The sequence below is a fragment of the Melanerpes formicivorus genome, unplaced genomic scaffold (assembly GCF_026170545.1).
Source record: "Melanerpes formicivorus ecotype bairdi unplaced genomic scaffold, bMelFor1.0.p_v2 SCAF_38, whole genome shotgun sequence".
Lineage (NCBI taxonomy): Eukaryota > Metazoa > Chordata > Aves > Piciformes > Picidae > Melanerpes > Melanerpes formicivorus.
Window position 1 is genome coordinate 2,773,296 of NW_027142390.1, and position 12,107 is coordinate 2,785,402.

The 12,107-nt window shown below is 45.9% G+C and overlaps 2 protein-coding genes across 5 annotated transcripts in view; both read right to left on the bottom strand.

Moving 5' to 3' along the window:
• The window catches only part of MAPKAPK3 (MAPK activated protein kinase 3), a 127,627-nt gene extending 126,709 nt beyond the window's left edge, over positions 1-918 (bottom strand). The window contains exon 1 of the mRNA XM_068157837.1: positions 704-918. Within this exon, the coding sequence (XP_068013938.1) occupies positions 704-838 (135 nt within the window). The 5' untranslated portion in view covers positions 839-918. The remainder of the gene's footprint in view (positions 1-703) is intronic.
• Positions 919-997: 79 nt separating this feature from the next.
• The window catches only part of HEMK1 (HemK methyltransferase family member 1), a 79,747-nt gene continuing 68,637 nt past the window's right edge, over positions 998-12,107 (bottom strand). For all 4 annotated transcript variants that reach the window (XM_068157831.1, XM_068157834.1, XM_068157832.1 and 1 more), the window contains 7 exons: positions 9,845-9,997; positions 7,811-7,875; positions 6,657-6,706; positions 5,251-5,356; positions 4,187-4,282; positions 2,438-2,551; positions 998-2,032 (listed from right to left, as the gene is read on the bottom strand). In XM_068157831.1, coding sequence (XP_068013932.1) covers positions 1,996-2,032; positions 2,438-2,551; positions 4,187-4,282; positions 5,251-5,356; positions 6,657-6,706; positions 7,811-7,875; positions 9,845-9,997 — 621 coding nt within the window. In that variant the 3' untranslated portion in view covers positions 998-1,995. The remainder of the gene's footprint in view (positions 2,033-2,437; positions 2,552-4,186; positions 4,283-5,250; positions 5,357-6,656; positions 6,707-7,810; positions 7,876-9,844; positions 9,998-12,107) is intronic.

The following is a 12,107-nucleotide window of genomic DNA, read 5'->3' on the forward strand; positions in this document are numbered from 1 at the left end:
GGAGCAGCAGGAAGCTGTGTGTTGCTGTTTCAAGCACTGCTAACACCCAGATGAAATCTGTGAACCCCTTTCTATAAAAGTCATCTGTAGAGCGAAGTCTAACAGACTGAACTTAAAACAGACCCTAAACTGCTATTATAAACCCAGCCCAAACACACAAAAGAACACCTTTTTGACTAGAGCTTGTATTCCCAGCTCCAGCACAACAGCCAGAAAACGCCTCCTGGATCTTTAGTTCCAAACCTTAGGTCAAGTGCACTTGAACTGAATGTTTTTAGTTCGCTCACTCCCTAGATTCTCTCTGCTGTGTTTAACCAGGGCAAGTACTGCAGTCCAGAGCAGGATCATCCCTCCAAATGAAGAGTGCATGGGACATGGCAAAGTACTGTGGTGTGCAGAGCAGGGAGGGGGACAAACAGTGTGAGTGGTACAGTGGGGTGGAAGGCCAGTCTATGAATAGAGTTCTGAAAGCTCAGAGGGTGAAGAAAGGATCCAGCTGGAGACCTGAGCCCTGGTTCATTAGAGACATCTCTGTTATCTGTGGAAAAGCAGGGCCAGTGTCAAGAGTTACAGAGCCAATGGAAGAGTGAAGAGTGTGAGTGTGGGAGAGGTTGAAGGGAAAGGGAGGAGATTTATCAGTGCTCATGTAAAGCCCCCTGGATCTGCTGCAGCCTTTCAAACTTCCAAACAGATGCAGTCCTACCTCATGTTTCTGGCTATGCACTCCCAGCTGAGCTTGGAGAGAGGGCCTAATACACCTCCCTGGTGCACACAGACTCTCTGGACACTTCACTGTCACTGGACACTTCACCTTCACTGTCTCAGCAGCAGCTTCCATTCAGACTGGTAGAGTAGATCTTTTCCTTTGCTTGCTTTCCATCTTCCCCCAGCTAGCTGTGCTGAGGAAGGGACCTTGCAAATCAGGGAACAGCAGCAACAAGCAGCAGCAGCTGGAGTTGAATCCTGCCATTATTTAGAATGTCACTATAGTGACTGTCCATTTCAGGGCCTCCTCTCCATGTTGTCTCAGGTAGCCCTGCTCTGAGCCACCCTTCCCAAAGAAACAGACCTCAGCTATTCCCACAGCTGTCAAGTGTTTAGGTCCCACTTCAAACTTAGCTTGCTGTCAAATTTTGGACAAGTCATCCACCTCCCATTTATTTCAACTTCTTCATCTACACAACTGGAGTATTGACCTTGGCCCTTGTTGTAAACCCTTGCATTTAATTGTCTTACACAGAGCTTGGGCATTTCTGTTCCTATCAGAAGCAATGTGCAGCTGCCAGATATTCATCCAGGTCTGCCAGCATGTTTGAAAAGGGAAATGCACAGCAGTAAGGACACTGATCTCAAGGACTATCCTTACTACCACGTTTTAATTGTTTCTGAAAGCATTCACCAAGTGTCAGGTGCTGCAGATTGAGAGGGTGTAACACGTGCACTGATCATTTACTGACATGGGCCTTGGCAGGACTGCCAAACAGAGGCTGCTTTGCTGTTGGAGATCTACTCCAGACCACCAGGATCCTGCAATGCCACTCAGTTTGAAACATGCAGGTTAGTCATGTCCCATGTAAGTCAGAGTTTGGATCTGTCATCCAATCTGGTCACGTTCTATAAAAGCTTGTCTCAAAGCCAAAGGGAAAAGCAAAAGGCAAATGGGCAATCTGACATCTTGAGGAGAGTTTTAATGAAAGATCTGGAGCTGTGAATTCTGCCATCCTGGGTGCTGAGACTAATGAGTCGCTCTAGCAGGGCAAACCAAAAAGCTGCATGCAGCTCCTTGAGGAAAGTGAAACACTTCCATGCTCTTTGCTGAACTTCTGCATCTCTGGATGAAGTCTGGAAATGAGGGGGGTCTGCAACTGTACAGAGCTCAGTGCACTGAGGAATGCTGTGGAGATTCCTTTTGCCACGCAGAGTTTTCAACAAGCTCTTCAGCAGGACTCAGCCACAAAAAGCACAATGCAGGAAGAGTTATTTCTAGTACAGTTATCACCTGCTTTGTTTTTGGATGTGCAGAAACCTAGGCCTGTGGGGAAAAGAATGATCAGAGTTTAAACCATGTTAGTCTGCCTCCATCCTCTAAAAGCAGCAGTTTCCCAGTGGTGACAATTGCACCAGAACTTGGTCGCCCCATCAGAAGTCACAGAATCACCAAGGTTGGAGGAGACCTCAAAGATCATCAAGTCCAACCTGTCACCACAGACCTCATGACTAAATCCAGCAGAATTTCTCACTCAGAAACACTTTCCAAGCTATCTCAGGATATGAGAAGCTTGAGGTACTTGAAGGGAGCCCCTGTTTTGTTAAAGACTATCTTCAGCTACGGACTATCTCTGTCTGAGTTAATTCAATACATCAGGGTGGAAGGATGCAATCTGCAAAGGACACAGGCCTACATCTGAAGAAAACATCCGACGGTAAAACAACTTACTTGCCACAAAAGTCCTTGTGAACAGCACGGAGGACAAGCAGCAAGTTGGGGTGTGCCTGTAGCCAGTTCTCTACCATATTTGGGTGTCTGGGATCCACTTCCAGAAACACACTGCTGAAAGGACACATTTGGGAGTAGAAAGTGAGGAGATGCACATATTTAGGTTACTAAACTGATTAAAAAATAAGGCATTTCTGGATGACTCCTACCAGTGCAGGAAATAAGGAGGCCAGCAAAAACATGTCAAGCCATTAATTCTAAACCAGGTAACAGCTGTCCATTCAAGATGCAGACCCCCCAGCTGCCTCCTTCAGGGGGAAAAAGTACTCCTCTGTATGAGCAGTTAAACCCTTGTGCTGAGATGTAAGGATCCCTTTTGAACCCCATGCAGAGATACCACCAGCTTTCTCAAGTCCACAATGAAGTTCTATGATGCGAATGAACGAGCACTGAGCACTGGCCTGGCAGCAGGAGGTTTCTCTGTGTAAGCTGTCTGACATTAAGTCCCAGGAGTGACAGTCAAAGTCCAAGTTAGTGCACACATTTTCCCACAGTCAATGTCTCCATAAATCAGTTATGAAAACACCACCAGCATCCAGACCTACACACAGGACTGTGCACAGTAGAGTGCAGCAGGGATAAGGGAGCTAATCAGCCAACCTCAGTCAGCAGCACCAGGACCGGGCCTGGACACTGCAGGGCTATTTCCATCTGTGCTGCAGCCAGGCTTTATGACACCAGCCCGTTTCTGAGTCTCCAGTCTCACCACAAGGTAGAACTGGCCCCAGCTTACTGGCACCTGGAGGTGATGGGACTGTTTACAGGCTGTGAGAGTGCAGCACAATACAGCTTTAGTGGACAAAGAACACGGGCCAAGCCTCAATCATATCCTCTCTGGAGAATTTCTAAAAGGGCCCACACTGAGTACTTCCTATAAATTCACCAAACTAACTACAAGCTGGGTGGGGATCACATTCCTGACCTTAAAAAACTTCCACTCCTCAGTGGGGGCTCCACCTTACAAAATAAGCAAAAATGAAAGGAAAAAACCAATCCTAATGAAACCCCCAGGGGACCAGTCTCTGTTGCTGGGAAGTTCTAAGGAGCCTCTTCTGCTTTTGTGGTCATGCAAAGCATGAGGAATTAATTCTTCAACATGCAATATGTCTCTCAACATTCCTCTTCTCAAAACAGCCCTGGCACAACAGACTCTTAGTTATCAGCATGTTGATCTTTAAGCACAAAATTGATCCTACATGAGGGGGAATAGGAACAATAAGCCTTGAGTATTAACCATGGAGAAATGTAGTGTTTAAGAATCTATCCTCAGCTGATCTTCTTTCTCTGCGATACTCAGCACTGTATTCTGGCACAATAAACAAGTTTCTCCTAATTAAAGGGTGTGGGGGGGAAGTAGAGATACACATCCATTCTCCAGAGTCCTACATTGTTTCTCTTTCAATCAGTTATTCTGCTTAGAAACTTGCTGCTTTGACCTGTGAAGATTCTCACTTCACTAATGACTAAGAAACACCACCACTGGTCAAGGGAAGTTCATCTCTCTCTATTAACCAATTTCAAGCTAATTTGGCTTATACACATGACTTTCTTAAAGTGTTACTATTAAATGGTAGGGGCAGCACATTTCTGTAACTATCCTCCCTCTGTACCTCCCTGTATGAAAAGCAAACAGAAATCACAGAAGCTAATGATGGAAGACATGAAGTTCAAATAGAGAATAGTGCTTACCCAGAATCCTTCAGAAGAGAAGGAGCCAGAGCCAGAATTGTTTTGATGACTCTCATCCCATCATCTCCCCCATCTAGTGCATCAAGGTCCTCATAGCTGGAGTGTGGGAATAAGAAGACATTAAGAGCAATTGATGTGGCTGGAGCCACACCCTTGAGGATGCACTGCCCTACATTCCATGGAGAAAGGTTCAACTGACCCACCTCAGCTCAAGCACTACTACAGTGGGTGACAACATTTGGATTTTATGTGAAAAACAGGGAATCAGAAGGCAGCTACCACTAGGCTGGGGAACTCCATGTTGAGCACAAGCAGAAAACATCCCCTGAAGTCTTCCTGAAAATTATGAGCCAGCTGCAGCCAGGGTCACACAGCTCCAATACTGCCAGCTGGACAGGGAGTGAGTGGGTGGCACAGCAGGGGATCATCTGCTTGCTTTCAACCATGCCAACAGCCAGGCTGGAGTGCCTTCTGAACTAGCAAAGCCAACTGGGATGCAGACAGCTCAGATTTCAGACTCTGCTCTGGTGGACATCTTGCACAGAGTTGGGTGCAGGACTTTGACCTGACACATATGACAATCAGCTCTGAGGAAGAACCAGCACACAGAAAATAGTTCCATGTCCCCAAAGACCTTATTCACGTTTGTGTTGGTTGCTTTGTTTCAGACAAGTACGAGGATGAGAATGGCTTGCAGCATTTCCACCCAGGGCTGGTTTTGCATCACAAGAAGCTGCTCAGATTATTTGTACTTTCTTTCATAAACTCACACCAATTATAAGGAAAAATACACAGTCTAGAGGGAAAATGTGCTGAAAGAGTTGTGAATTGGAAGCTTGTTAATTTCCAAGTGTATGCTTTTCCCACTTTTAGAAATATTTTAAATCCCTCAATGCTGTTTCAGAGCAGTAAGCTGGATCAAAGTAACACTGTGCTATGATAGGCCATATAAGCACACCTGCACTATGCACATGTATGCTCTTTGAGTAGTCCTGTGCAGTATAAGGAAACAGACAGAAAACCTTGCTGCAAGGAACAGGAGGAAAACCTATTTGTCTGATTACCAGAGGATTTCTGTGTCCAAGGAAGCCATGTCTTCATGGAAGACATATGGGGGATTGCTGACTATGAAGTCTACAGGGCCCCAGAGCAGCAGCTGCTTTGCAGAACCTAGAAAATAAAAAGAACCACAGCTAGGTCTCAGCCATAGAGATTTTCCCTAGGAGCTCAGGGTCAAAATCTTATCCAGGAAACTGTCTCTCCAGCCCATGTGTATCTGGCTTGGCTTTTCTCTAATAAAATTGTGTCCTGCTTGTTTTCTGCAATAGCCTGACCTGTTCACTCTTCCATCCTGAATGCAGGGGCCATACAAAGCTGAGAGCAGGCAAAGTACCATTTTCTCATATCCACAGCACTGCTTAGCCAAACATGTTACAAAGCAGAGAACCCTGATGCTCTGCAGCTCTGTGCCCATCTGGATCTAAAGCAACAATTGGAACTTAAGAGAGCCCACAAAGACCTAAGTGGGAGCTTGGACTGTCAAGATGTATACCCTCCTTCTCATGAGAGCTGCAGAAGGACCTCTAAAGAGCAGGAGAGCCAGGCCCTTTCTGCAGCATCAACCATCCAAAGGTTGCTCTTCTGCACCTTTGCTCTTCTGCAAACAAGATTCAGCTGGCTGTGCCCTTGCTGCAGCTCTGGAATCAGGTGTGCGTGGCACTGTCATAGAATGGTCTGGGTTGGAAGGGACCTTCAAAGGTCATCTAGTCCAACCCTCTCAGGCCAGCCTCTTCACACAGGGCTGACCCATGCAGGTGCAATGCCAAAGGCTTTTGTACTGGAGCAGGATGGCTGCTGTATGGAGTGTGGGCAGGACAAGCTCAGACTGGCAGACAGAAGCCTGTGTAGACATACCCCAAGAGGCAATATAGTGTCCAAAAGGTGCACTCATAAATCCACAATGCTGAAGCTCCTGGCTAAGAAATAGCCATGCCATATTTCCTCAACTGGGTATGCCCCAAGAAATGACAGTTTTAACTGGTTTCAGACAGATCTGGGAAGACAAGAGGTATCCTTCCCTGCTCATCTAATTTCAGGTGAGTAAGACTGGGTATTTAAGCTAAGCTAAATAGCTGGGCTCCCTCCAACATCACTGAAGGGACAGGCACATACACAATTATCTAAAGCAACCACGTCAACACAGAATGAATTACACTGTATATATTTGCCTCTCCCCAGTAATACTACAGAACAGAACACCTGGGCTACCAGCTCAGACAAAACCTATGGGATCTCTGAAGGGAAAAGCTTCACTGGCTCACTTTTTACTGACCTTTTTCTGTATTAACTTCAGCACCTTCCTGACACCTCCATCCCAAAGGAGTCCTCTGACTGTCTCTCATACTTGTCTCCCCCCATTACAGTAAAAAGGGAGAAAGACAAAGGGGATTATAACAGTAGAAAGACTTACTGTATGAAATATCATGGTGGAGAATGTGGATCCTCTCCTGGAGCTGCAGCCTGTAAAATTCCAGATGCAAGAACAGAAAGATTAGGAGGCATGTTTGTGTGAATTTGTGAGCAGCACTTTCTACAAACAGATCACTGTATCATGTCTCTTATCTGACACATGTATGCTCTACCCCACTGACTGCAGCTGGTTCCTTTCAAGCCACAAGGGAAGCTTGGGATCTGCCAGACAGACTGCCAGACAGCCACTAGGCTCCATAAGGGGTAGCAACAGGAACCCTTTCCGAGCCTGCCCTAATTAATGCTTGGGCCCCAGCAGTTACTGAGGATATAAACACACCCTAGAGCTCTGAATCTCTTAGTGTCCACAGAGACCAGAGACTGGGATCCTGGACTCAAAAGCATGCTGAGATTCAGCTCTAGGGTCTGCTGTGTTAGTGACAGTCCAGAACTAGCTGAGTTAAGAAGAACCAGATGAGTAAGTGAAGCCACTAGGAAGGAGAAGGTCAGCTTCTTACAGATTTGTCCTGACTTCAGGCACAAGATGTTTGATCCAGCAGCTCTGAGCATCCAGCCACAGCTCAGGTGTCACCCAAATAGTACAGGATGCAGTAGCACCATTCTCACCAAACACAGGACTGCAAGGAAGATGCTGAGGGATACCACACTAGCACACCAGAGCGGGAGTGCTAGTTCAACATGCAAGCTTGTATCATGAGAAGCAATGACAGGAACAAGCCCAGTAATAGCATTCAGGGAGCCAGAGAGATGAAGATTCAGGCTGTGCTTGTCCTTCACCCTCTAAGTGAGGTATACATTCTTACTATCTGCTGTCTTGAGTTTCTCAAGTTCACAGAAGGGATAAAAGCAGTGACCATGAACACTCTGAAAACCCTTGGAAGACAGACAGCCTGTAAATACTATTTCTTTATTTAAGCTGCTGTCTTTGCAAAGCACATTCACAAGAGAAAAAACACTCTGGTAAATATAAGCACTTTTTTTTTCCCCTCCTTCTGAATTCTTACATGCTTCAGGAGTAAAACCATTCACTGGCTTCCAGTGGTGATGGACATGAACCACAGCGGAAGTATTGAGGACTCTTGGTCTTTCTCAAACAACCATTTACAAAACAATGGGTAATGTGCAGGCCCATACCTATGTGCATTCTCCCTAGTGAGATCCACAGCAGCCTCCTTTTTATCCATGGCTATCACCAGGCTCTGCAACAGACAGAAAACCAAACATGAGCAAGTATTACAACATCAGGTTCCTCAGCAGATGTGCTCTGCCCAAAAGGACATGCAAGATAAAACTGCCAATCGAGTGCTCACACTTGGCTCCCAAAAGGACTAGCTCATGAAGAATGCATCTCAGGGCATGGCTGGGATCACGAGTCACTTCTAGCACAGCCTTCCAAAATAGACAGGCTTCTGACCAAACCAACTCAGCTGAAAACAGTGGAGTCTCTCTGACTGTCACATTCATAGCTCACAGTAGCGTGAGAGACACTGGCTAGCCTGCAGCATGCATAGCTTAAAGGAAGATCATGTCACAGGCTTCTCCTCTAATCGGGACTGAATCCCTCCCAGCATTAACACAACCAACCTGGATGGAGGCTCTGGCATCTTCCATCTGCTTTGCAGACACATTTTGCTGTAGCAAAATGCACTCCCTTGCAGTCCTTACACCAAACTTGCTGCTTGAATTGACTGCATGTACTTGACTGTGTGTCAAGTATTTGAGAGTCCTCCAGTGTAACATTAAGAGAAAGGACTGCACAGAGATTTGTTTGACCTTCCATTTCACCCTGGGAAAAGAGCAGGCAAAGGCCTGACTTGTTTTTGCTTCACTTAACGTTTGTTTTAAGCACAGATGTGTGCAAGTATTTACATGGAGAAAGCATGCCTAAAGAAAGGAATTTGCATTTGGAAGTGAGGATGTGATTTGCCAGCCCTCCCAGGGACATCTAATTACAGTCTGCAACTAGCACCTACACTCAAGAAGCTGACCCTTAAGGGAAGGACACAGTTGAGCTGCTAAGTGAAAAGCTGCTGTTGTTTCCTCACCACCCTGATGCCAAATTCTTCCTCAAACACTAGAGGGATCACCCAGAATGTAAACTCCACTTAGCTGTCAGTGTGGCTACCACTAAGTCTAATCAGTCAACGTTCTTTATTTCTCTGGGCACAGCACTTCATGTTTGCCAGCTGGGAAAGGACTGTTACCAGTTACAGGGACAGGTCAACATGGCTCTTTAACTTAACAGGCAAAGAAAAGAGCATGAAGTACAGCTCAGGAAATCAGAGTAATTATACTTTGAAGTCAGGAAGCACAAGTATTAAGGTCACTGGGAGGAGAAACAGAAGCATCAACCTTTAATTCTTATATGCCAAGTCTTGTACTTCTGTAAGAGGAAGGGCTGGCCACAGCAATTCTCATTCACGAGGAGGATCTGGCAGGTCTGTAATTCTGAGGGAAGGGGGAAAATTTTCTCTAAATCACATGCAGTGAGACCTTAGATTTGTTTCTCTTTCTGTTTACCAACTGTATCTCAGAGAGCATGTTACATGCTACAATAATCAGGGGTAGGAACAGCTTTAGTCACCCAGCTGTGTGTCCCCTTTCTGCTCTTTTCTCTCTGTTCAAGAGATGTGGGTTCTTACTAGGGAACAAAAGACTTCAAAAACGTGGCTTGGCAGTTGTGGCACTGTGACATATGCTTGTCATATTGATCCCAAGTACTGACAATTCTCTGTATTCATTTAGTCTTCAGTCTCCTAGAGACAAGATCTGTTGATTCACAGCAAGGTGATTCTTAGAGACGACTGCCCCTTAAATTGGATTAATAGAGTGTGTGCCCATGCCTCAGTCCCTCTTGTTCACAGCCCAGGATATTAGCTTAAACCAACACCCACCAGTGCTTCAAGCTAAGGTGATTAATAGTGAGCTGTGACAGATGAAGAATGAGCACATTTGCTCCTTTCTTTCTGACTATGTCTCCACTCTTCCTGTGGACAGCTGGGGAGAGCAATTCCTAAATAGCCCTCTTCTACATAGCATGAACTTCTAGAAGCTGTCAGAAACTTTACCTGCTGAAGTCCCATCAGAGAAAAGAGGTTTGCCTGAGAAGTCTCAGTGAAGACTGGAGGAGTGGCATCTACTGTACCATCTGCACTGAAAAAAGCTCACCTGTGGCAGTTTGCACAACAGACTCAGGGCAATTGCTCCAGAGCCACAGCCAATCTCCATGATCACAGGGTGGGGGACAGAAACTGGGAAGCAGAGGTCTGGATTCTTCTCACACTTCTGAGACTCCTCCTCCACAACTAAGGAGACAAGATCCTAACAGAAAACACCCAAACAATCAATCAAACAAAAACCAACCACCACAAAATCAAAACCAACACAACCAACCATTTTCTAAGGAAGCTGTTTGGACTAATACCTTTGTGCCCTAAGGAATGGAGTTTTAATTTCTTGGCTCTGTAGCCCAATTAAATGTATTTTTGCTCAAAACACAGATGTCAACAATGGAACTGACATGCCAGCAGTCACTTCAGCCCCATCTTCCCCACAGGATGCTTTGATTAGTAACCAAATCCTCAGGACACAATTTCCCACGGATCCTCTAACAATCTTCTAGCACTGGCAAAAACAATAACCAAACATCTGGAGCACATTAGCTTCTGCAACATCATTTTATTTACTCAAAAAATTCCAGCTTTCACAATTTGTAAGCTTCACAATGTAAGATTTCTACACTGTCACAGCAGGGTCTGTAAGCTGCAGGCAGGGGTACAGCTCCTAACGCCATCCAAGCCAATAATCTAACCTGCAGATGAAAAGCAAAGGCAAAGGATTACTAAATGACTCAAAGGAGCAGCACTCTGGATGGGTTTTAGACTGTGGACTCCTGATATGTTTTGTTGGTATAAAGTCACAGAGAAAAGATTTTCACCCACAGTAAAGAGGTTTATCCGTGCTCCTGGATCCATATGCCATTGCTGCCTCCTCCCTCCCACCAATTCTGTCACAATTTCACATAAAATCCCACACAGCAGCAGAGGTCTCAAAGACAGACAGTTCCATGGCTCAGGAAAATGAGGGAGCAGACACGTGGCTCCCTCGGTCTGCAGCATGAATTTCCCTTGCTGTGTGCTGGAGAAAATGGCAAGACAGAAACCTTGCCATGCCCTGAGTGCATCAGCAGCTTCAGCAGGTGCTTGCAGCTCCTTGCAGACCTCGTGCTTTCATGGCACAGCAGAACAGAAACAAGACCCTACTGCCCAAGGTGCTCTCGCCAGGGCTAGGTTACTCCCCTTTGAGGTCTGCTCTTGGATCTCTCCTGTAAATCCAGACAGATTAACTAAATCATAATGGGCTTGATTTTGCCAGCAGTTAAAAATTAAAGACATTCACAGGAAAACCACTGCCCTTCCATTTTACAGGGAATCATGCATGCTCCTGGCACAAGCAGGAATATTTCAAAGCAAGACATCCTGGAAGGCAGATCAGCTTCTCTTTAGTAAAGCAACAGTCTCTCAGGGGCCTGAACTGGGCAGGCTTGTACATGAGGGCTAAGCCTTTCCTTGGATGCATCACACTACCTGGGGTGCAGTACAACAGTTGCCTTGTGCCAAGCTGCAGTTTTAATGAAGATATCTGCTGCTGTTGCTCATGCTGCAGATGCAAATTGGCCTGGCCTGAAGGAAGTAAGTAGGGAGGATGCAAACAGGTATAAAACTCAAGTGTTAGGGTAGATGAACTTCACCAAAGCCTCCCAAGCAGCAGAGCATGAGACATAAGCTGTTCTGTCAGAGTGTTTTCTAAGGTTTCCTACAATACATGAGCTGTGCTCAACACGTTACAGTGCTGAGAGCCTTCATGCAAGCACACACTCAGCACCTGGAGATCAGAAGTGAAGCCTGCACTACTTCACATGGATGGAGAAAGAGGCATATCACAGCATCATCTGGGCCAAAGCCAGGCAGCTTCAAACTGCTCACAGAATTGTCAGGGTTGGAAGGGACATCAAAGATCATCCAGCTCCAAAACCCATGCCATAGACAGGAACACCTCACTCTAGACCACATTGCTCAGAGCCCTGTCCAGCCTGGCCTGAGAAACTTGGTTCTCCCTGCTGAAGGAGCCTGGAAGCGTAAGTAAAAAGGAAAGATGGGGATTATTTGAACTTGTGAACGCTCCATGTTTCTGACAGCAACAGGATTTCCTCTTTGGATCAGCTTTTCTAAGCCTTTGCCATTTTCAACTCAGCTGTGTTAGGCTTTGTTGCTTCTCCAGCAGCCTGCCTCTGCTAACAATAGCCTTCTGAGAGCCACTGGCTCCTTTACTTTCTTCAAGCTGCTTTTAACAGCCACAGCCTTTGGAGCCCTCAGGGACTTTTTAGCAACAAGAACTTTCAACTGTTTTCATTGTTTTCTCTCAAATCTTC